Below are 26,435 nucleotides of genomic sequence, written 5' to 3'. Positions count from 1 at the left end.
ACCACAGATTTTGGCTCAGTAGTCACAGAAATGGACACAGACACGAACACTAAATAATCCTCCTCGGCTTTAATTAGTTTGGTTTGAATAACAAAACCTTGGAGAAGAAGAGCTGACAATGGCTGTGGGAATAAGGTGCCAAGAAAAATAAATAAATAAATGGGACATATACCAAAATTTCAAAAAAAAAAAAAAAAAAAAAAAAAAAAAATTGACAGTCTGTTGGAGCAAGAGAGTGGGCATCTGGTGTGTGTGTGGCGTAGAGGTGATATTGTTGCAGCTGCTCTGCTAACGAAGAGAATACAAATGACTCTCAGCACATACACACACAGAGTGCTGATTAATGCTGAGTCGTACTTTTTAGACCTCTATCGTTGCCAAGTTTAAAAAAATTAGGAGACTTTGCCCATGTAATGGTAAATAATGCCCAACCTGTATGCCAACGCTCTACAAAAAAACGTTTGCCTGTCTGATCCAGTATGGCAGGTCATCAATGGTTTGGCGACCAGATATTGCACCATCTGAGTTTACATGCTTTGATAATGACAAACACTCCAATCTGTTTGCTAGATTTGTGCAATCTGTACTTTATGTCCCCTGCTCTTTTGCAAGCAAACTGCTCTATAAAACACCCAGGGAGCAGAGATTGATGCCAGAGTTTGCAGTATCAAACGAGCTGACAGTCATGATGAACCTCATCAAAAAGGAAGGTAAGTGCACCCTTACACAGTGTGCACAAGTGAGTGTGGATCAGCATGTACCCTCATGTTGTATCTTTACATTCTGTCTTCTCAGGCACCCTGCGCATCAGAGGCCACACTGTCCTCTGTCTCCTCATCGGCCTGTTGGTTTGTGGAGCCTCTCAGGCTGCAGAGCAAGACGCAGCTGCTGTAAAGCTGAGACTACACTTGTTGGAGGAACGCTACAGACATCTGTGTGCACAATACAACGTCCTGGCATCCAACGTCTCAGCTCCAGGTACCATATCTCTTCCAGGCTCCAGCAGATGGACGATAACTCATCATTTGTTTATATACTGCAATCCCACAAGTGTTCTGCATTTTCCTGTAAACCATCTGTAAAGTTTTCCTTTGTCAACCAGGCTTTGTTTGCTAAAGTTATACATGCACTCTCCCACAGAGATCAACTGCGACGAGTGTCCTGAAGATTGGCTCCACGTAGGGGACCAGTGCTTCTACCTCAGCACTGACAGGGACGACTATGTTAACAGTACAGCTAAGTGCGAAGAGTTAGGCTCCCATCTCGCCACCTTGACCACCAAAGAAGAGCATGTAAGTGTTTCTGTGTATGTTTTTTTCTTTCCATTTGAACACATTTGTTAATTCATAAAATATTCACAATAAATTTGGGTGCAATACATTTTATAGGATGTCGTGGAACAAGAAGCCAGAAGGATCGGAGGCATTTACTTTTTCTACTGGATCGGACTGAATGACATTGAGCATGAAGGAGACTGGAGATGGGCGGACAACTCAACACTTGAAACCTCGTATGTATAAAACAACTAATATTAAAATACTCTTCATGATAACACAACATGCTGTAAGTGCTATAAATATGGTTTTGGAAACAGCCAGACATGAAAATCAAAACTGGTAAATGCAATAAAGGTTCGCCTGGTTTGCCAAGACCTCAAAGAACGTCCTCAGTGTGTCGGCCTTGGTGAGCAGAAGCAGTGCTAAGCAGAAACGTCTGTTGAGCTTATTCTCATCAATGCATGTTTACACATACAGACACATTTCAATCAGTGACTGGCCTCTGTCAATACTCCTGCTGCTCATCAATAATACTCCAAACAAGACTAAACCACGCCAACAACTCTGTGAGGCTGTATTCGGGCACAATGGTGCCTTAAGCTAAATGCTAGCGACAATGCTAACATGGTGTTGTTTAGCCAGTCTAACATTATGAGATGTGTTAATTTGAGTGACATTTTACAGATGAAGGCCAGGGGGGGCCCTGACATTTTGTGCCCCTGGGCCTGTGCCCAGTAAACCCATTCAGTAATCCATCCATGCACGTTCACCAATTTTAGTTTAGTGCATTAGCATTAGCACAAGTACGGCTGAGCTTGATGGGAATGTCCTCAGTTTTGCAGATACTTAGTCATAAACCAAAGAATTGGGCAAGTGAGTGGATCACAAAATCACAAGATCAATTCATCCAGTAAATGTTGCACACAAAATGTCTTAGTGGTTCCAGAGAAATGGTCAGGGCGTTCAGTATGAGTCATCCTCTGGGGATGATAAATGTCTGTACAAAATTTGTTTGGACAAAGCTGTTGCGTAAATCAGTGGTTTCCAACTGGTCCAACCAAAGGGGCCAGATTTAGCCTTAGTCATTAGTTCAAGGTCCACACAGTTTAACACATTCAGAGTCATACATTGGTTTGGCCATGTTGTCAAACTCGTTTGCTGACTCTAACAAGTAGCTGTCCATTAGTTATCACTGTGCAGCAGGAAACAGCACTTCAAAATAAAAGCCGTGTGCCGAAAATTCACAGTACTTAAAATAAAACATTTGCGAGTCACTTGTGGTCCATTCAGAATGGACCCGTGACCCACTTTTGGACTGCGACCTACCAGTTGCAAACCACTGTCCTAATGATACAATACCTGATTAAAAACTACTCAGCTTATAAAAAAAATATTTGCAAGTTATTTACAAGTGCCATGGATATTTGGCTGTGATTGTAAGTAATTACAAGTATTTAAATTTTATTGAAAGGTCCAGTGTGTAGGATTTACAGGGCTATATCAGCAGAAATAGGAATATAATATGTTTTCATTAGTGCATAATCACCTGCCACCTAGAATTTTGGTGTTTTCGTTACCTTAGGATGAGCCATTTCTGTCTACATACAGAACAGGAATGGATGTTTGACGTGAACTAGATACAGCGCTGGAGGCTTGAACCCATTTATTCCTATGAAAGTTGCTCGTTGGCGCATGAAGAAAAAAATATTAATCTGCTGCATATAAAGTTACCTGGATGATCGGCACTGCTTCCACATCATCAGGCTCATAGAGCAAGCACACTAGAAACTTCATATCAGTCATTACCCCCGCAAACTTTGCTGCTAAAGCACATCCCCCCTAAAGATAATAACTATTAAAATAATAACATTTATTTGAGCATAACATCAGGAGAAGCAGTAATATGACTTCACACACTGATTTCTTCTTTCTGCCCACTGTGTAGATTCTGGAGCATAACGGATCAGGTAATAGAGCCAGACAACAGCCAGGTCGGCGGGCAAGAGGGAGAGGACTGCGTGGTGGTGGACAGCCACAAACAAGTCTGGAGTGATGTTCCCTGTAACTTTGTGTATCCCCGAATCTGTCAAAAGGCGGCTGCCCCGTTAAAGTGAGCCCCAGCACACCTCTGCAGGACCACCACTCCACTGTAAAAGTTACTGATACTTTATTGGGAAACTGCAGTGGCAAAGCATCATTACTCTTTACAATTTGATTGACAAATAAAAACATTCTCTGCCAAAAAATGTCCTGTTTTGATTAAATCAATAAAGTGTCCTTATTTGTGTATTTGGCATCAACTTTGAAGTAATATACTTGTAAATATGTATAAAAGCAAATAACCAAGCCTGTCAGTGCAGTATAAAAGAGCATTGTAAAAATATATATTACATATCAAGACAAATCTAGAAGCAAAGTGAGTAAAACAGAGTATAACATAAACAACTATTGACAGCAATTATCACAAACAATATTGTTAAAATGATAATTCAATGGAACAGAGACGTTCTGTTTCATAGAGAAGTCCCTATTACAAAAATGAAAACAATCTCAAAATGGCTGATATATATAATATATATGTACAACTGTAGAATACATTTTTTGTGACGACACAGTCTTCGAACAGAACTTTGTTTTAAACTTTTAGACCCTCATCTAACACCTAACAGAGGTTCACAGTTTAGTAGATTTGACAGAAAAATCCATCTTTTCTGGACAGAAATTCAATTGGCTGCCATGTCCTCTTGAAAATGTCTTGGCAGGTGATATTATGTTCTGTAGAATCCTTTCGGCTTCGGGCTGCAACATAAAAAGTCACAGGTTTCTTTTTGAGTTACACAAAGAAGCTACAGAACTACAAAAAGCAAGATGTTTATTTTATATATGTTTCTATCTTTATGGCTTAAAGTATAATTTGGGTTTCAGTGCTCATGAGTGTGTGTGTTTGGAGCCATTTCATGAGTCCAGGAAATGGTTGTTACGTACGTTTTGCATTGGCAGAGTCGATGCCTGAGGTGTCTCATCTTCCGCTAATGTCAGCCACAGAGACAGAGAGAGAAAGAGAGACAGAGATAAGTCTTACTGCCACACTAATAATTCAGTGTGATTGAACAGAAGGAACAGGAATGGTTCAACTGTACTTGTCTGCGTCGGCAAAGGATGAAAATGAGGACCAGGAGGAGGAGTACGATGACTGTGACACTGCATATGACCACCAGCATCCACGCACTCAGTCTGGGTTCTGTGTGCAACAGAAACATACAGTCATCAAACAGTATACAGTACACAGAGCACATTGCGTAAAACCAAGTCTCTGTTGTAAGAGATTGTGGCCACAAGGTCATGCCTATGTCATACTTCCTGCTCTTCTCTCACTTCCTGCACTCACCGATCTTCAGCGTTATCTCAGCCAACGTCACCCGTGCGTTGCTCCGCCACAGCTCACACCTCCACTTTCCGCTATCTCCTGTGCCCACTTCCGGGATGGTGAGATGGGCGGGGTGACGGTCAAATGTCAGAGACGACAACAAGGACGATTGTTCAGGTGGGAACCATTTCAGACGCAGGTCAGAGGTCAGTGGCTGGCCGAGGCCGCACGTCAGGTTGAGCTGCTGGCCAGAAATCAACTCTGTTCCTGGGGAGGAGGTGACTGGAGAGAGAAAACAGAAGAAGTGCAGAAAGAAAGAAAGAAAAATTATGAAATGCATGAGGAAATTTGACAGGCCGGGAAGTCTTGTGCTCTCCTTTCCTCTACATTTACTGTCTGAATCCGACTGAGCCTTTGGCTTCTGTTGCTGCAGTGTGCCAGAGAAAGTTAATTTAGGGGAATTGATTTATATATTGCAACCTGTTACATTTATCATTCCAGCGCCATTTGCACTCTGTACTACTGCATTATTCTCTGACTGTTAACGAACTCATATGCTGTTTACATATATCTATATTGGGTCATATGGTTATGTTTACAGTGTTCAGCTTTGTTGTCTTGGTTTTAGCTTTATATCTATTCTGTGTGTGTAATTTGAAAACTAGGCAAAAACAATAACAAAAGCAAACAGAGTCAAATTCCTTGTATGTGCACACATACTGGGGGTTACAGCTACTTCTGTTTCTGATTATTGATTTTTTTTTAACATTAAAAATAATAATTAGAATAGAAAAACAGAAATAAATGTCTCAAGCAGACCCCACTGCACGTAGCAGCAACAACAAATTTAAACTGAAAAAAGGGAGAAAAAACAGCAGTAATCAGTTATGATGATGACGAGAAAACCAATTTGCAACGACAATTGATTAATCCTCCAAATTATTTTTTAAAAAACAAAATCGCTAAACTTTCTCCAGCTTCAAACCTTCAATTGTTGGAATACTTGCATGTCTCTTTCTCATGACTTCTATTACAATAAACTGAATATCTTTAGGCCTTCGACTGCTGCTTCTGGATATTTAAATGTAATTTAGATAATGAGTGGGTGGAGCTGACGGTCTGAACCATTCAGCCTGCCATAGTAGCACAAACTTCACCTGTTGATATCATGCAGTCATGATTTAACAGATTATTGGTTATCATTTACAGATTATAGATCTTTTTTTTCACTGAGGTTTCAGGTGGCGTGTTCCTGAACTGTGTGAGTAAAACCAGAGTCTTAACATCGAGGGAGACGGCTTTTAACCACGATCTGTATTCAAACGTAAAGATATTTATAATATAAAGAGAGGCTGTTTGAGTTGTATACATTCAAAAATAAATATTTTCTCTCATATATTTTAGGTATAATTGTTTTCTAAATGTTGTACTGACGTTTTGTGGAGATCTGTGCACGTACCTGAAGCAGGTCTGAGTGTGTTAACCTACCACTGTGGGACACTAATCTGTATTTATCAAGCCAAGTCGGGGTAGAATTTGATTTGCTCTTTTCTTTTTATAAGGATGATTATTATGATAATTGCTAGTATCATAATTACTATTACTGTTATTATATTTTATATTTATTGTATCTACTACTAAGAGGAACAAGAACTAAAGACAAATCTTGAGAATACTGTATGTACAAATGTACAAATTTTGTCTTTGTGATTATGTACTGCGCCCCGGCTGGCTTTTGTCTTTTCATTTTCTGCTCTTTACAAAAATTCCCCTCCACCATTTCCCTTATGCTTTTTAATGTCAATATTTTTTCCCCCAAAGGGTCGGTGGCACCCTAAGTGGCTCCCTGTGTCGCATACAGGAAGCTCTGTTTGGCATATCTTCCATCGTCAAACAATATATTGGTCAATCAAAAAAATAACTGGCAGATGAATGAAGAATGAAAACAATAATAAGCTGCAGCCCTAAAGAAAAGTTATACAGATATCAATACATTTCTGATTTAGTTTTGTGATGTAGGAACCCACCGGATGATTGGTCACCACCATAGGTGTCATAAAATGAATTAAATGCATTTTCAAAGCCAAAATGTTTGTACGTCTTCAATATCAGACACCTAGTGCACCAGGGCCTGATGTAATTAGACCGCTATGTTATATGATTCTTTGCATTTTTTTAGATCCAAGTACAAACTAAAACTAAATAAACCCACTATTTTTTTACTATATATCTTTGCCTAACTCTTAGAAACTTATAAGCAGTCAAAAACTGTGGTCTGAAATTTAAAAGGCAATAGTTCCCAGTGGTTTTAACTTGTTATTTCATCTGGCTGTCTTGAAGACCATTAAACAAACCGACCTCGAATCACTATTAACAAGCACACAAGCACTCACAGCATCGTATTTAATAAGCAGGCACGGCGTATTCGATTTTGCCTGGCGGAGGTGATTCCAGGGGGGCTAAATTGGAGAGAACCACAAACATGGCAGCAGGACTCCGGCAGGATCACTTTAAACTTGGGGGTTCACAAGCAAATCAGGGGACCCATAATTACAAGATAGCCCCCTTCCCTGAATTAATCCATCAGATTGGTGGGCTTGTTTCAATGTTCCTGGTTAAATAATAGCTCAGATAAAAATGAGAAATCTTAGTTTTACACCATAAATCCTCAGAACACAGACTCCAATTAAAATTCATTGTGTTATCACACTCTTCTGGCGGAGGGAAAGCTCGTTATACTCTATTAAAACAAGTGGAGCTAGACAAGTGTATTAGCCACTAAATTAGACACATGCCACACCAGGGACACTTTCAAATAAACTCTGCAGCCGAGAGATGAAAACACTCGCACGGTACAACAGAGAGGGGGCGAAGAAACGACTGTCTCCAACTCGTTCTGAATGACAATTAGGAGGGAGAAAAGAAACTGGACATCAAGAAGATAAATGAGGACACTGCAATAACAAAAGAACAAGCAAACAACCCTTCATATGACCAATGTGAGTGCAACACAGAGCTGGGCTTGTACAAAGAGGTTTGTTTTGACTTACGTCGCAACACCTGTACGTGCACAGTCCTGTTCAGAATCACGCCATTTTTAAATTCCAGGGCGCAGACGTAGTCTCCTTCATCTTCTTCCGTCCCTCGATTTTTGATCAAAGACAGATCCCCTTTTTTCGGCTCTGATACAGGACGCAGTCCTCTGTCTTGGTCTGCCTTCCAGGTCATCGGATTCCCCACAGAGAGGGAGAAGAGCCTCTGTGGACTGGAGCCCGGTTTAGGGATGAAGTGCCAGTGAACTTCCTTGATACCCGTATCATTGATTTGTCCCCAGGAGATGTGAGCAGGAATGGAACAGGGGATGGTGAGAGGCCGCGATTTAGATGTGTACTGACTTTGTGAAACAGGTGGGGAAAGGTCTAAATGAGGTGGAAAAAGAGAAGTAATGGCACGGTTATCTTCGGGACGAGGGTACACTACAGTAAAATGAATGCATACATGCACATAAAGAGTTACTTACCCACAACTGTAACAGCAACATATGCCTTGTTCTCTATTTGATTATGTGTTGCAACACATATCCACTTGCCATTGTCTTGGCTTGTGGCTATCTTAGTGAATGATTGTTGGTTACGTTCTCTCTCTCCGCGGGGATTCAGCCAGTGGATCTGAGGATTCTTGTGACCCTGAAGAGTCTCTGCATTGCAGGTCAGAGACAGAATGCTCCTAGGCAGCAGCAGAGTGGACGGTTTCACAGTTGCTAGAAAACAGGATGGAAATGATTAATAGTATTAAAGGTTTGATTTATGATGTACATCAACGAAATTATCTGTGGTATCTTTTCTTTTTCAAACTGGTGCTCAGTGATGAAACGTTAGTTCCTCTTGGTTCTCTCCTGCAACTTAATTGGATGCTATCAGATTGTTTCAAACACAGTGGATCTTCTAGGGAATTAAGTATTGACATGCTGGGAATGAATAGTGTTAACGCTGGTTGATTCAGGAAATGAAGGGACATGAATGGACTTGTGGCACAACTTCAAATAAAATACTTTTAAATCTTTGGGCTTGGGGGAAGTTAACAAGTATTTTCAAGTCAAAAGGTTCAAGTCCGAGTGAAATCACGAGTCTTTGGTGTTAAAGTCAAAATCCAGTTGCTTGATTTAGTCAAATCGAGTCTGAAATCGTCAAATTCTCGACTTGAGTCTGTTGATTGAAAAAGGTGATCAATGAAATTGAGAGAGCAAGTGAAATTGCAGAAAAAATATCTGTGATGCTATCTTGAAGCTTATTTTTATGGCCATTCAGTGTTTCCCACAGAATTAGAATCTATCTGTGATGGTGGGGTTGGGGGGAGCAGCAGCAGCCAATGATCAATTGTTGCCGCCGTACGACGCAGCAGTGAAGGACCGTCTCCATAAGCTGCTCTCCTCCTGCTGTCTCTGCCCAGTTAGCACGAGCTAACACACCACGAGCTCTCATCCCTACTCATTATATTTTGCCACAGCAGCGGCTAACAAGCCATAAATCTAACACTGAAACAGCTCGACTCTGTTGTTGAACCTGTCATGGGTAATGTTAGCTGTGTGATGCTAACAGTTAGCCCTGTCACTGTGTGTGTGAGACTCTGTCCTTGGAGCAAAGCTGCAGCAGTATTCCCAATATAAACAGTGAGAGAGAGAAAGGGAGAGGCTGACAGAATGATTAAGCTGCTCGCAGCTCTACCTTGAAATAAAATTTTACCTGTTTTAGATAGTCGAACGTGCGGTAAAGTTGTGGTGACAACATTTTTATAACTTACTAGGTCTGCTGATTAACACCATCTCATTTTTATGTTAATACAAAACCTAATTTGCTCGGCATTACGATTCCCTCAAACGCTTCAACTTAGTTTGATATAAATTTTATTTCCGGGAGACAGGGCTGTTATATGAGTATATCCATGACAAGTTAAACCCAGTGCCCTCAGGTTAAAACATTAAAATCATTACAATTATTTTTAACAACAGATTTTATAAAAGCATGCACTAGATTTTACTAAAATATATCTTGCCCATAGATTTTGTGGACAACCGCACAAAGTGCTCTTGTTAAAAGTATTAAAGCCCCTGTATTATGAACATGTATCAGGGTGACTGAACTGATCATGACACCCTAGTTTTACTCTTACCAGTAAGTCTGAGTAGTTTATATGTGATGGTGTGAATGACTTCATTCATCCGTTTCACTTCACAGACAAAAGTCCCAAAGTTTTCTTGTTGAATATTTTTGATCATCAGTTCGTTGCCATCAGTCCAGGACAACCTGTTCTTCCAGGGTTCGTCTGCAAGGCAAGAATTGAACGGTTGTTACTGTCAAAGCACTTTTATTTGTTTCATCTGTTGTTATTAAAAACATACTGTTCTATCAGTGAATAGCTCAATGCACTGTTCACCTTCAGAGGTGCTCTTTCTCCCCAGTGGATTTTGCACCGCAAGTTCAGGGCCACCCTCCAACTTCCAGTACACATAATGTTGTTTTAAATCAACGCCCGCTGGAAGCGGAAGTTTAACTGTCCCTCCCACCTGGAAATATCTCACTTCATATGCCCCTAAGAGAGTGAGAGAAATGTCATGTTGATACACAAAACCAAACCATCCACAAGTCAAAGTAAATAATTCATCTGCCATCAGTGCATCTTACCTGCTGCTGACTTGAACACAATGATGAGAAGGAGGACAGATTGAATTAAGTTCCTCATTTCAGTCACACGTCTGAAAAACTGTTAATTTAGAAAAACACAGGTAACATTTATATAAATTCTGCATGATAATAATAATAATAAACGTTTTGTAGAGCAGCTTTCATATATATATGTATATACATATATATATATATATATATATATATGTATATATACATATATATATATATATATATATATATGCATTAGTCAGACCAGAGAAGACCAAAGCATGAATCATTGTCTTTGCATCAGTACATCCCAGATGTGTTCTGAGATTTTTGATATATTCGAGCTGAAAAAATACAGTCAGTGAGCTACGTTATGATCTACAACAACAACAAGCTTTTTCCCTCATTGAACCTGTTTTGCAAAAGTTTTAAAGCCACTTTAAATGTGTTCTTTTTTTTTTTTTAATGTTTTGTTTTATAAAAAATGTTAGTGTTCCAAGTTGTATTACTCCTTAAGCCATCCTGTGTTCAATAATTTAGATAGTCAGGCTCATCAGGTGCTGGAGAAAATAATACAAAGGTGTGTCGTCTACATAGAAATGCAATTTTTACACAGTGTTGTTGTATAATTTGGTGGAAAAGGAACATGTACGTGCAAAAATGAGTGGGCCAAGTAAGGAGCCCTGTGGAACACTATCAGCACTCTTTCTGAGGAAGATATTTAACTGTTTACTTTTCCAGTTTAACCTTGAAAATCTACCTTTGTAAATTTTAATCTGAGTTTAATGTTTGGTTTTTGGTTGGTACTGTTGATAAAGCTGTTGATTCAACTCTGTATTTTTAAAATGACTTCTTTCTGTATTTATTTGAGAGGCTGTCCAGTAGATATATTGTAATACACTGCATTATATCATATTGCTCCTTAAATTTTATCCGCCCCCTCTACAAATATGACAGCAACAGAATATTAAAACCACTTGTCAATATACAGTAATGCAATAAGCCCTAACACGTCTCTGACATATACCAGATTCACAAAGAAATAATTTTTTGCAAGGTTTAATTTATGCACAAAAAAATTAAGCATCAGAGCAATAACAAAGTTATTGAGAGATTTAGAAAAGCTGTATTTTAGTAAATTAATGTTGTAGTGATGTCCTTACTTTATCATATAATTGTGTGTGCATATTGTATCAATTTTTGCTGCAAAGAGAAATCTTTCAGCAGGAAGAAAGAGGGGGTTGTGGTGGTCTCAGATTTGGAGAGATTTGAGGAGATAAAAGACAAAGAGTTGAGAGAGCTGAGAGAGTCGAGAGTAGGCGGTCTGTGGTGGGTTTTTGGATGAGAAGAAACAGACAAATGTCGGAGGGAAGAGACACAGAGCGTATGCTGGGTTGTGGTGGGCCTTGATTTAGTTAAGGTGCAGATTCTTATCCCAATCATCACCCTCTGCCTCTCACACCCCCTCTCTTCCTCCCCTGTTCCACGAAAGACGGATCTCTCCACGCTTAAGAAGAGAAAAGAAAAGAGACCACAGCACCAGCAGCACACCTAGACTGTGGCTTAAGGTAGATTCTCACTCCCTTATCTGTCTTTCTCCCCCTCCACTTTATCTCTGTGGTGTGTACAGTAAGTTATGGTTGTGCACAAAAACATCTTGTCGAAGACTTTTATTGTTGTTTTAATATTGATTAGACCCTTTGGAGAAAAAGATATAGGTTATGTGTCAAATATATTTTAAACTAAACCCCTAACATCAAAAATCAGTCATGAAATATAAATACAATTTCTAATTTAATTGAAGGATTGTGCGTGTAGTCACACAGGCCAGGCAATTTCCCATGATGAAGATAAAGCTGTTGGGTCTTTTAACTTTGAGTTGCGCTTACGGCCAAAAGCGAGTGCAAAAGACGAAGATCTGAGATTTATTTTTCAAGATTTTATTTGACATTAAGATCAAATGAAATCTTACACTAAAATCAACACAGAACACTGTTTATTAATATTTATTGGGTGTTTTGCTTCAAGCTTAAATAAATTAGGGGTTGTCAACGTTTTCAAGGACCCCTTACTACTGTATATATGGTATCAATCTGAGTTACATTTGAGAATTTTCTTTCGGGTCGTGCTCTGCCTGATGCAAATTTAGCAGCAGCTGTAGGCTAGGTGAGTTTGCCAGTGGTTTCTGAGGCAGAGGGTATGCTAAAGTCTCTTGTAAAAAAAAGTTATGAAACGATCCATTGTGGCTCCGAATGCGCATAGGCCGACACTTTAAATAATAATACAACTAATTTGCCAAAATGTTTCAATAGCACATTAATGTTAATTAACTTCTTCAGCCTGCCGTTATGGATAGGCGCTGCACAGTGATTTAGCGTTAGCTAGCAGACACAAGAATTCACAACTAACCATTAGCCGTCATTAATGTTGGGTAAAGTTTTGTTTTTTTCATTTACAATTAAGCCAATTCATATTTGGTGTGTATTTGGTTAGTTAAAAAAAAAAAAAAAGAAGCTTAAACTGAAACTTAAATTACCAAATAATAATTTGGCAACCCGCTGCCTTACTCAGAGGACCTCCTACAGATCGTGAACCATCTGTTGAAGACCCAGGAATTATATTGTATAAAGAGGTGAGTAGACATGACAAATGTTGACCTTTAATTACAAGAACTAACAAAACAATATATATTATAAAAATAAGAAAATAATAGTCCAACCTGAGTTACATTTGATAGATATTTGATGTACAAATTAACTTCCATTAGTATTTTTTTCCTCTTAATCTACAATAACTTTGTAAGAATACCTATCCATAAAGGCCTGTATTAGCTTTTGACAATTCCTTTTTTTTGTGGTATAAAAAATATCAAAGTTTGAGCACCCTGGTGGTCTAGGGGTTAAAGCGCCAGCCATGAACGCAATGTCCCCCATTTGCCTCCGGCCAGGGACCTCTTTTTGCCTGTCATTCCTCACCTCTCTCCTTTCGTTTCCTGTCATCTCTCCACTGTCAGCTGTCCAATAAATGCATAAAATGTCCAAAAAATCCTTCTAAAAATCTCTTTGTCTCACCATTAGAGGCCGGATCCGCTCACAAACGATCCTCAATGAGTTATAGCCCTCTACATGAAAGTATCAGCATGCATATTTCAAATTTATTAAGGTCACAAAGTCCTTTTTATTGTACATAAATTCTGCTTATGGCTTTAAAATGTTATAATCATCCGTCTGGGGCCCTCGCACTTAAAATGGCAGTCAGTCAGTTACCTCAAGAAAAGCAGCATTAAATATTAAAATCTGAGGTGATTTGTGTCAAGGAGAAACGTCTCGAAGCAAATGGTTTATGTATGTTTCCAATGTATCTATAAAAGATCAAGGACTGTAAACATGTGAAGAGAGAGATGTCTGAGATATGATATAAAAATGCTGCATTATTTATGATGACTAAGACCAGAGTTTGTAAGAGAGTGAGTAAAAAGGGGAGACCGAGAGAAACTGGCGATGCACAGACGTTCAGAGTCACAGCACCTGTGGAGCTTTAACCCAGAAACCAAGACGATCATATCTGTAGTCAGGATGGAGCTTCAACAACAAGCAGAGATGGAGGGGGGAGGGGGGAGGGGGGAGGGTCAGACACTGAGTGGAGGCAATGAAGGGAGGAGAGTGAGCAGAAAAAGATAAAGGACAGACAGGTTGACAGTACAATTTATATGAAATATGTCTGTTTTGTACTATTTAAATTCTTGTTTTTGGCGGCACCTGAACTGAATTTAACATATATATATTCTTCTAGTAAATATAATTTTACTCCTTATGCATTACACAAGCAGGAAACAATATTGTTAGACTGCAATATAAGCAGTACACAAATTAATGTTACTGTATTACAACACATGTAACTCAGATTATCATGTTGCAATTAAAGGTCCCTGTAAAATAAATTCACGAAAATAAAATTTCCTCACGAATAAATTTTAACTTAATAATTTATTTATTGTGTTGCATAGCGGTGTGACACACAGTGCTGAAATAAATATAAATAAACAAAATCCAAAACCTCAAAATGATTTTAGGTGTAATGACAATTGTATAAATATAAAAGATTATTTTCATGTTTAATGATCTGCTGTTTCTCACAATTTTATTTCAAGGATCAGTACGTGCGTTTGATTAATACATCTTGTCTCTGTAGCTGCAATTCAAAAACTCTGACATTTCGGCCCCGCTCCGCCTGCTGAGGTCTCACAGGATCATCAGTCAACATAAGTACCAGGTTTGAAAAAACATTTGACACTAATATTAAGTACATACAGCAGTAAATGTTTTTATATTTTAAAGTATTCAGCTCGAATCTATAAGAAATCACAGTATACTTACATCTGTTGTTGAGTGCTGAGTGTCCCTATGTGTTCAGTGATCCGGCGTCAGGTGGAAATGTTGAATATTTATCAAACAAACCCTCTTTTTAAGTGCCGTTGCACCTCCCTCGCCAGCGATTGGTCTGGAAACAAGGCACACAGTCGTCGATCAAACGTAAAATCAGAATAATGACCTTTGATTGGCTGTTATAAAGAAGGAGAGATCTCATCTCATTGTTTTTTTCCTTCTAATCTGAAATTGTTTGAACTAATTGCCTAATGTGTATGTTTCATTTTAATGTTACATATTATTGCACTGTAATACTAATGTGTAATGATGCCATGTTTCAATCAGTAAATTGAGGTGTACTCATGATTTTCTTTGTTCCTTTTTACTTTCTAAACAGTCCAACAGATAAACAAACCACTAATCTTTATTGGATAAAAATGTTATTTGACTTGCTGCCTGATAACAGAAGTCACAGAATTTGTGAACGGTCTCCACGGACTCATTATCTATCTTTAGCACATTCTAAATAGCACATGGACGGCTTACGGCCTAATTTATTATAATTGCTCAGTTGATTTTCCCCGGGTTGTATAATTGTACTGATTTAGATACATAATTAGTGTGTCAGAATTCAAGCCATGAACTGCTGGACCAATCTTCACAAAAGCAGTTGTTAAATGCAAATTAAAAATGAAACAGTTCCTAAAAAGAAACACTCAGATATAGTGCAATAAGGGAAAAAGAAATAGTTTTGGAGAAATTGTGTCGCTGGGACGGCTCATGTGTTTAGTATAAATATGGTGAAATAAATATATCAATAGACTTCAATTCATGGAAATGCAACCATCAGCGCCTTTTATTTTCTCCTCTATAAGATCACCTCATCACAGCTCCAACACCAGTCCCTGTGTTCATTTTTACACACTGACCTACCATCACTTCAGGCTTTATTTGTCATGAAAAAATGTTTTTACACAATCACGTTAACGACATTAGAGTCTCAAGGTAACTTCAAAGAAGCGGACAAATACTGTTGTGTGAACACCGGGAGCTACGCACATCAGCGTACCTTGTAGTCTTAGAGTTCACAACAAGATTAATGTTAAGGTTGTATAAATGTGCAGGACGATTTGTTTCTCGTCCGACAAACAAAATGACTTTTTCAGCCAAGAACCATGATCTTACTGTTAAAATAGTCAAAGTGCTCTTGCGTGCAATACTGAGTATCAACCAAAGAAACATTTATACCCATAAAAATGTCATTCATTCATTTCTTTAATTCCTCCTGATTAATGTTAAAGGTATTTAATAAATTTTCCCATCAATGCCTGATAACTTAACATATAATCTGCATGTTCTTGTTGCAGCACTCAATTGATGATATATCACACCGGTTTGAGTCAAACGGTCAAATCTAAGACTGTTATTTGGCCATGCCAAACTTTGTGTGCATAATTTTAAACACATTTTCTCATTATTGAGCAGGCCATGTTTTAAACTTTGTTAGAAAAACTATTTGAGTTGAATTTATATAAAAATTTAAATAAATCTTTGTTCATATGAGTTTTTAACAGCAGCCCGCCAAACGGTCTGTGCGGCTAGAGGAAAATTAACAGTTTCCACTAAATGTTTTCATCTAATCTAATTCTTGTTTTCTGGTCCGATTAATGATAAAATTAGTGTTCAACAGTGAAACACAAGCTGATCAGAATTAACAAAGCAAATGAGAGCAGCCCGGAGATTTAACAAACAAACCCGTAAAATGGAAAGTGCAGGTTTGATCTCTGTGAAAACCAACATTTGTCCTTAAATAAGGACTAACTAAATAGAGTCCTGCACTCATTTACTCATTGTTGTCCTGCTTTTGGCAGACTCTGCACCATGAACCCGCTGAGGGCTGATTATTTCTTTGTATATATGTTTTTGGATCAGAGGTAAGCCACACATTTAAGTATACAAGCCTTGTTCAAAATCAGTTTTTCAATTCACAATTCACTGAGTGTTTCAGTGATGTGAAGAAAATCAACTGTCAGTCATCCAGAGTGAAATTCAGATGACGCTTCACATGACAAGATGTAAAACTTTTGGGGTAAAAGTACACCTGTGCGGGAGCCAAACATCTGCAATTGCTTATCTCCACTCCTAACCTGCTGTAACCTGCTGTGGAGCCTCATCTGCACTCAATTCAACAACAGTAATGTAGCATCTGTGGCTCTCTGTCTGTCCTTATTGTTGTCTGAGTTTGAGCTTATTGTCGCCCTTACTGAAGTAACGCACACAACTGCACAACATAGTTTCTGTCTCAATATTGCTATATAGTGTGGTATTATGACATGAGTTTAAAAACTGGGAGAAAAAATGGTCTAATAAACTTTTATGCATTTCAAACCAACGTTTCTGGAAAGCTAAAGGTATGTAAATGAAACTGGAATAGCCGTCACAGTCGGCATGAGCTTAGTTTGTTTGTTTCTTTTCAGTGAAACTTGATAACTTAAAACTCTGTTAATTAAAACTTAAAACCACAAAGGAAATTTAGTAAAATAAGGCACTTTGTGTAATTTCAGGCTTCACTGAGTCAGAATTAGAGAGAACAATATAATACAGATAGCTTAAAGGTTTAACATTCACATGAGTGTAATTTTTTCTTGTACAACATCGACAAACATTCGTTTTTAAGGCATCGTAAGAAAATAGAAATTCATCTCCACACAATAATGAGGTGATCTGTCTGAGGCCAAGCTAACTAATGACAGCTACAGGGATCATTAAGAGACTGGAGATGTAGAAACGCACTGCCGAAGTGGTTTAGCAACATGAACCACAACAAGGACAAAACAAACATCTCACACACGTCTCATGTGTCTCTCTGAGGTTTGTCTGCCTGCCTCTGTACTGCCTTCATGAAGGGCTCACACCTGCTTCTGTTGTCTCTGAGCTCAAAATGAAACAAGCTTTTTGTTCGCTCCTCAGTACAAAAACCCTTAAAGTTATTGCTGCCATACAGAAACATTTAGGGCCCAGCGTAAATGAGCATTCTCTCACAGAACACCTGGACATAAATGTGCCGCAAAGAAAAGGTCGAAAGTTAAAGCATTGTCAGTGGATGTGTGTTTTGGAGCTGTGATTTTGGTGGAAAACACCTGAAAGTGAGGACTCCCTCATTAGTCACACACCTGACGAGGGCGTGTGGACCACATCGTTTCATTACTGAAAGAGAAAAAGACTAAAAGTGTGGGCCACAAGCAAGAATCAAGGGTGATTCACTTTTTTCGTATCTATCTTTTTGTTTTCTCATCCTCCATTTCACTCCTACAGAGGATTTCCCTCACCACGCGATCTCTGATATCTGTCTCTAACTTGTTTTTTTAAATGTTTTAAAACCATTTATAGTTAGAAGAATGATGTGCTATTTAACAGAGGCAGGTAGCAAAAACACTGGATGATGTCTGAAGCCCTGCGAAAACAGGAAAGTACAGAGTTTGTTCTGTCTGTGACTGTTTTAGATATAAACAAAATGTCAGTGGAAATGAGGTTGAGAATCAGAAACAAGTGACATTCTGCTCAATGACTGAAAACTGTTTGTTTCATCATGTGGGGAAACTTCATTCAAACTTCTTTGAAACTTCACAGTTGTGAAACAATAGATGTCTCTCCCACTCACCACTTGAACTCCATCATTCGTGCACACCGATGGTTATTTTCGTATGCTACTGTATTTCTTGTAGGCTGCTGCATAATCGTTTCATCAGAGTGGAAAAATATATTTTTGTAACAGTTAGCTCAGGCACAAACAAAAAATGAAACACAAACAGGACTGTCATGCTGTAGTAGGTCGCAAAGTCAAGTCATGTTTGTGTGATATTCCTAAGAAATTCTTACTAAGCAGAGTTATCTTTGGCATCGGAAAAATGCATCATAGGTCACAAGAAATGAGCACGGTTCATGTTAAAGCATACTGCTACTGTAGAGTTTTCATTAACATAATGCTGATTTGCTGGAGTTTAATGATGACGTTGGTTAGCCATGGAAAAACTGCAGTACACTCACAGCGCCTACATACATGTACGCAACAACTGTCTAAATAGCTGTTGTGACTAAATTCCTGTAAATAACCAATTTGACCAGATCACTCATCCAAATTACTGTCAGAATTAGACCTCTTTCCGAAAAGGTTAACTGCATGGAAGTTCAGGGGTTGCTGAACATGATCATGAATACAAAACACAGTCAGCTATCTCTCAATTAAACAGCCTCCCTGCAAACACCAACTTTCCGATGTCATAGTATCTATGAACGTTTCTTTCCTAATGCACCACAGTACATTGTGTTACTTGTGGTGTCCCGCAGGGCTCAGTTCTGGGGCCCCTGTTATTCTTCATAGATTTGCTGCCCTTGGCACACATTTAATAATGCGAAACTTTTATTTGTGGATGATATCCGACTCTACTTCTCAGTCAAACCTAGTGAGCCTTGCAGGTAATCAAGGCTCTTCGATGGCCTTAACACTATTACAAACTGGACAGCAGAATTTCTTTTACAACTCAGTGCTGATACCAGAGGTTTTGGTTGTTGCTTCAGAAAAGGCTGCCACCCCAATCATGCAAAATATTTCCCAACAATATCTGATAACTTGACATATATAATCTAAGACTGTTATTTGGCCACACGTAACTTTGTGTGGATCATTTTAGACACATTTTTTCATTACTGAGTGGAAGGTGTTTTTTGCTTTTTGTTTGCACGAGTTTTCAACAGCAGCCCGTCAAACTGTCTGTGCGCTTGGAGGAAAATTAACAGTTTCCACGAAATGTTTTCATCAAATCTAATTCTCATTTTCTGTTCCGATTAATGACAAAATTAGTGTTCAAAGGTGAAAAACAAGCTTATCAGAATTAACAAAGCAAATGAGAGCAGTCCGGGGATTTAACAAACAAACCCGCAAATGGAAAATGCAGGTTTAATGGCATCTTTTCTCTGCCGCTCAATCAAACCTACATAATCGCTCCACACCCATGTTAAGCGGCTGATCAGATCTTGTTTTTTCCACTTACAAAATATTAGTTAACTGTAGGGCTGGGAATCATTTAAAAAATGACAATACCAGTACAAGAACAATAACTGCTAACTGTTAGCAGTTAGTAATTTGGTGTCGGTGTGAGTTTGTGGTGTTAGATGTTATCCCCTACTGTTGTGTTAGCTCATGCTAATTGGGCAGACTTTGAACTGACCATTTGCCGAGGAGAGTGGCTGCGGAGACTTCAGCAACAGAAAGTTTCCTGATCTTGTGGGGAATCTGGACAGTTTGGGATTAGACCCCAGCACAAAAAGTACTAGTAGGTATCATTTGACTGGAGATGTTTAAATACGACTTGGTACTGGGTTAATTCGATCACTCCATGATGTGTATGAAGCAGTTTAAAATTCTCATTCTTACTTACAAAGCATTACACGGTCGGATTCCCGCATATTTGGCTGAAATACTTTGCTTGTACTCCTCAGCTCACTCTGTTAGGAATATTGATATATACTAAACATACTAAATTCACTCTCTGTCCTTCGAACCAGCCTTAAAATTCATGGTGATCAAGCTTTTGAAGCCGTAGTACCTAAATAATGTAATGCCTGCACCCTTACTCTGCTGACTCTGAGGTTTCTTATAAGACAGCTAAAGATGGACCTTTTCAGAAAGGTGTGTGGTGAAATTGTTGATACTGCATTTTATTTATATACTTTTTATCTGGAAAAGGCAATATCATAGTGTGCACATAGTCCTTTAGATATTTTTTACTTAAAACCCTCTTTCCAGTTATTTATATTCATGTGCATTGTGCATATGCACAGAAAAAGGGAAGAGCCACTACTGCTGTAGGTCGAAACTCAGTCCTCAGGAAAACTTTCAGCCCTCCATTATCACTTCCAACAGTATATCCAATATTCAGCTGCATATCCACATGGATACAACCCACAGACCAGTGTGTACTTCCACTTCAATTGGACCACAATTGTTGTATTTCGCTTTCTGACATATGCCCATCACACACTCTGTAAAACACATATACGTTAGAACTAAGGGAGCTTACACTTCTATTATGCGTATCAAGACGAGGAGAGGAAGATTAAAGGTAACTGGAGCCATACAAAGTCTGCCTCGAATGAGCTTATAAAATCGATCAGTTTATTCCAGATTTGATAGAAACTGTTCCTTTTGATCCTCAAATAGAAAGTTACTTTTCCCTTTTAAATATTTCCAAAAAATTCTATACCAACCTTCCAAAGCAGGTGGTACTGCTTTTGGCTGCTTTCTAGTGATTGATTATTTACTTGCTGCCAAAAGGGCTTGCAGCAGCTTTGTATTTGTCCTCTGTTTTAAAAGCAAAACGTGATCCATATAAAGACGCTGCAAGTTCAGGGATATGTGAGCCCTAAACATCATGCTTAACGTTTTGTGGATTCCCTTCCTGCATAAACTGAGTTTGGGACAGTCCCAAAATATATGAAAATGATTTGCTTCCACGTACGACTTATATTTTTGTATTTCTCCTGGTGTAAGTTTTAAAGTATCTTATAATAATATAATAATAATAATATTTTACCAGCAATATTCTCTCTCTACATTTACCCCACGTCTCCTCAGAAAGCCAAATTCTTGCATCTTTTCCCCACCTTTCTTTAATATACAAGGTATTCTCATTTTAAGCACGAAAGAGAGCATGTGTTTCTTTCTCGTTATGTACTGCATTCTTAATTTTGTACTTTTGATTACGATTTTTTTTTCCTGTATGTTGTATAATGCCTGTGAGAAGCACTTTGTGATTTATGTCTGTGAAAAACGCTACACAAATACATTTTACTTATTTACTTACATTCAGGTTTAGTACATTTAGCACAGCATTATGCCATATGCGCAGCATAATGTGACAAAATGTTCAGCAACAGAGCTCTAAAATGAACCTAAATGCACATGTTTTGTCCATATAATGCATTTTCTCACAGTCACATCACATAACCGCCACGTCCTCGGTTCATTTCAAGTCTGTTTGGTGCATATCACACCACGTTTTCTGTCCATCGCTACACTGTTAACTATCAAATAAAGGCAAAAATATATATATCTAAAATGTATTTGCCCTGAGTAATATTTGTATTACTCCTTAACTTGAAGTAAAAAAGTAGAAGATGTCCAGAGGAAGACGACGAAATAAAACACAGCAACAACATTTAACAACAATGAACACCATTTCATTTAAATGCTCAGTGCTCAGTGTCCGACACACACAGGTGCACTCATCTACCTCACAGTAACAGCTTTAGAACAGTTTAACCATTGTGTTTCATTTCCTGGTTCAGTGCACTTAACCCTCGGCCTACTGGGAACCATCTTCTTGCTTAGCACTTTAACGTTAAAGTTGCAAACCTGACACACATTAGCAGCACAGGGGGAGCCTCACTCAACTGCCATCTTGTGACAGATAAAACAAACTAGAAAATGTATACTTTCAGTGTGAGACTGGTCAGTGATCGATCTCAACGTGCTATTTAAACACTGACTCCACTCACCAGAAGCTGCACTCACAACTGAAACCTGTGTGGAACTGAAGCTAAACATGAGGGGAGTTTACAGCACGGGAAATCACCTATCAGGTGATCATTTCAAATTAAAGGATTTTGGATTATTTAACAATCAAGTGTGCAGATTGCAGCTGCAGCTGGAGCTCTGTTAGCCGTCTCCTGTTGCTCTGAAAACTCACAAATCAACATGCTGATTGCTGCACATTTGTTGCGGCAATCAAATCCAGCTGATTGACATTCAACACAATGTGACACAAACTTGTAGCAGGTGTTTACATGGCTTTGTTTAACTAACGTTACTGTTCACAATAAGTTAACTTTATTAGCTGTATATGGGGATTTTCTCAGCTGCTGGATACATACTCCTAAAGGGAGGACAACCCTAATGGAAACACAAGAAGGAGGAACACACACTGGTTCAGAAATTTCAGTTTCGCTTTGAATGATTGAGTGTGTTCATTTCTGTAAGACAGACAACGAGAAAGAGAACTGAGTAATAGCCATGAAAAGGGAATCCTGTTTTCTCATATGAAAACAACCCCCAGTGCAACACAGACATTATATTTTCATAACAGAGTAAGGGAAACACAGCTTGGTAATTGCTTACAGAAGAGATAAAAAAAATACACATCCAGCCAGTAAATATAAATGTTTACATTCTTCTCGTCAGTATAAAAGGGAGAAAGGAATGCATTAATTTTCTTTCACTATATAGGATGTAATCCATAAGTAACAATTTTTCATTATTTCTGCTTTGTACTCCAGCACACAAATAAAACTGTGAGATTAAAGAGCTGCCTTCAAGCCTCATCGGTGTTTGAAGATGTTATTGGGCGAACTGCGTTTGTTGAACACACTCCCCTGAATTTTAGAACAGTGAAGCGAAACAATGGTCTGAAACAAATAGTTTTCTGTGGCCAAACATGGTAATTCTATTGGCCAGCACATCAGTTTGCAGATAAAGCTGATGCTAAAAGGCCCCAAAACAAGCAAGGCATGAAGATCACTGCAGTTCGACAGGTCAGTCAGAGTATCACCAGGTAAGATACTGAGGGCCTGCTGATTATCTGTTGATCGCAGACTTCAATCATTAACTAAAAAACTACAACCAAATATTGACTATTAAAACTCTATAAAGAGTGTTTTTCAAAACAAAATTAATACATTAATAGATTTGGGTCAGCTAAAAATTGAGGAAACGTGCGGAATCTCATTCTTTAATTTGAAATGAACCGCGACACAGAACAACAATATGATATCTCCGTCATTCTACTTGGACCATCCGTCGGGTCACAAGAAACCTCAATCAAACTGGTATAGATTTAAACATGCACACAAACAAAATAGTCAAAAACAAGATGTCCATTCTGACAGCACGATTATTACATGATGTAAAGCTTAGCCTTGTTAGGTGCTTTCTTCTAAACTGATGGGTGTTTAGACTAGTTTTAGTGGTCGTGAATACAACACGGACTGACACGGAAGAAGTTAGCTGATCTCACTTGTGGCAGTTACTGTAATACTGTAAAATGATTGGCATAAATGCAGCAGGGGTAAAGAGGTTTCAGCTTAATTCAATCTAACAAAATTTAATTCATCCCTCAAAGGGAAGTTCGAAGCAGGCAGGTTTACAACCACAAAAGCACACAAACAATTCATTCACACATGTATAAACAATCCAAAAATACAAAGTAAGAAAAAAGTTTAACTACACAGGGTTAAAGGCCAATCCATAGCGGGCCAACAACATAAAGGAACATTACGCCAAAATGTGCCACATGTGCATTTATCAGTCTGTACACAAGGTAATCTGACCATCTCTTGTGCCGTGCCTGGTCCACAAGTCTTATAGCTTTTGGTTACATAATATTCAAGCAGGGGTATCCCATGTTACATCTGCCATGTTGTACGGTCCTGAATGAAGTTGACGTTTCTATTACTTTTAACAAGTGTACTTATAAATCCATACTCAAGGTAAAATGATTATTTCTTGTGCTGCGTCTGTTCACAAATCTTATGGCCTCTGACTTAATTATACAGGCAGGGGTATCCCCTGTGTCAACGCATACAGTAGAAATATAATACGTACCTCTGAAACCATGCTAAATCTGCCATGTTGTACGGTCCTGAATAAAGATTAAGTTGCTTCTATCTTTAACATGTGCATTTATAAACCTCTACACAAGGTAAAGTGACCGTCTCTTGTGCCGCGCCTGTTCACAAGTCTTATGGCTTCTACTATATTATACAGGCAGGGGTATCACTGTGTCAGCAATTAATACAGTAGAAATATGAAACCATGTTAGATTTGCCACTTTGTTATGTCTTCACTAAAGTTTACGCTGATATTATCTTTAACATTTCCTGTGTTTATGGGGATAAAGTAAAGAATAAATCATGTGAGTCATATGTTGATAATATACAGAGTAGTTTTGTTTAGGAAGACTATTCAGGCTCAAAAATATGTTTGAGGCTCAATTACAGTTTCAGTTATCGGTGTGTTAAGTTGTTTTTAAAATACATTTCATAACCATTAGTTTTATTTCAGATTACATGACAAAACTGGGTGATATGTTTACCGTAACTGTCTGCCAAACATGGACTCTAAATGTGTTTTAAAGCCTTAGCTTTTGTTCACGCTTCTTCAGTTTTACATGTTGAAAGCAGCACTATGTTTTGTTACAATTAATTAAAACACCTGCATCAAGCTCCCACTGTTTACACTGTACGCTAACATTATATTAATATACACTGTGTGCCACATTAAGCGTGTGGACTACGACAAGCACATATGTGTATACGATACGGTTCAGTATACACGGTGTGTCTTCAGGCATTACTGAAAGCACATTGAAAGCTATGTGTTCAGTTAGCCCACTGCTGACAACAGATAATGAGCAACACCGCGAACCTGTAAAGGGTCATTTGTGACATAGTGGAGATCTCATTCATTTGATAAATTAAAAATATTTCACAGAAACTATTAGTGCCCCAAAGCTCATAAATATAAGAAGTTATTATAACGGTTTCTCTTGAAGGCTGTTTCAAGTTAGAAATAAACATTATGTGAATTTTTTTTAAAATTTCAATGATTACTCTGCTCCTCAGAACATTATTTGCAACAAAAAATACAATGTAAATACAGTGTAATTCTTCTATTAGAAAGAGTCTGTATGTCAAAAACAGTGAATTATTAAAAAAAAGAAATAAATTATTGGTGCAACAATTATTACTTCACGCTGGCCAGTTGTCAGGCCACACAGCTGCACCTGTTAGCAACAGCTAACAGCAACATAAATAAACGAAACGTTGAGAATCTCCTGGGTTTCATATTTTTTATATTTCCAGAGATTTCTTCCTTAAGAATTACTTTATGTGTGTGAATTACGTTGCGAATAGCACCCCATCAGATTGCAAAATCAGGTAAATGTTGCCTCCGTTATTGCACAAGTTTTGAACTTTACACTTCAAGAAAGAGAGTGACAGAAAATTCTATTTTAGGCATTTCTGATTTGTGATTTTGTAATCCTTCTCAGGAGGAAGACAACAAAATGTCTCACAGAAGGTGAAATTCATATGTTGAGAGCGTTATAGTCAAAGTTATTCAAGGCCAGCCATAAAACAAGCAAGTCATTCAGCGTTGTTTGACTAGATCCAACACATCTGTGTTTCTTTCAGCTAAATATCACGAAGCATTCAGCCGGAACATTAAAGATATTCACAGTTTTCATGTTCTTGTTTGAGATCATTCGTCAGTTTGAGGCTAAATACAAACAAGTCAGACAAAACCAAACCAAGGCCAATCAAAACAATCAGTATGTGGAACGAGAGACAGAGAGTTTTAAGAACTGTGGCCCCGGCGAGAGACCAGGTTTGAGTGCTACAAATTTGCCCCTCAGTGCCCCTTCAGTGCCTCTGTCTACGAGAGTGCGTCTCTGACAGCGCCTGTCAGCATTTCTAGAAACAGTTCGTAGACATGTTGCTATCCTGACTCACGTATCGTCCCTCTGTTAAAATATCCCTTAAATCAGCTTTTAAAACAAGCAGAATACTGAGTATACGTGTACAGTGTATTTAGCAGTACTCACATGTGATGTTCTCAGTGCGGCGATGAGTTCAGCTCTGACATTTGGTAGACTGTACGCGCTGCAGGTGGCTCTGTCACACTCACACACACACACAC

General features: G+C 38.4%; 2 protein-coding genes across 2 annotated transcripts; one reads left to right on the top strand and one right to left on the bottom strand.

Moving 5' to 3' along the window:
• Positions 1 to 610: 610 nt before the first annotated feature.
• On the top strand, positions 611 to 3,523 carry LOC125893153 (C-type lectin domain family 4 member D-like). Its single transcript, XM_049583702.1, has 5 exons — positions 611 to 710; positions 796 to 978; positions 1,141 to 1,292; positions 1,389 to 1,510; positions 3,223 to 3,523. Exons 1-5 carry the CDS (start codon positions 650 to 652, stop codon positions 3,389 to 3,391), a joined length of 687 nt encoding a protein of 228 aa, XP_049439659.1. The 5' UTR covers positions 611 to 649; the 3' UTR covers positions 3,392 to 3,523.
• On the bottom strand, positions 3,378 to 26,418 carry cd4-1 (CD4-1 molecule). Its single transcript, XM_049583673.1, has 11 exons — positions 26,341 to 26,418; positions 14,693 to 14,816; positions 10,326 to 10,404; positions 10,078 to 10,233; positions 9,814 to 9,966; positions 8,165 to 8,404; positions 7,695 to 8,063; positions 4,666 to 4,926; positions 4,418 to 4,518; positions 4,263 to 4,306; positions 3,378 to 4,076 (listed from the first exon to the last, which is right to left on the bottom strand). Exons 3-11 carry the CDS (start codon positions 10,381 to 10,383, stop codon positions 4,046 to 4,048), a joined length of 1,413 nt encoding a protein of 470 aa, XP_049439630.1. The 5' UTR covers positions 10,384 to 10,404; positions 14,693 to 14,816; positions 26,341 to 26,418; the 3' UTR covers positions 3,378 to 4,045.
• Between the last annotated feature and the right edge of the window lie 17 nt (positions 26,419 to 26,435).

Source organism: Epinephelus fuscoguttatus, linkage group LG8 (genome assembly GCF_011397635.1).
Source record: "Epinephelus fuscoguttatus linkage group LG8, E.fuscoguttatus.final_Chr_v1".
NCBI classification, from domain to species: Eukaryota; Metazoa; Chordata; class Actinopteri; order Perciformes; family Serranidae; genus Epinephelus; species Epinephelus fuscoguttatus.
This window is presented reverse-complemented; position numbering and strand designations above follow the sequence as displayed.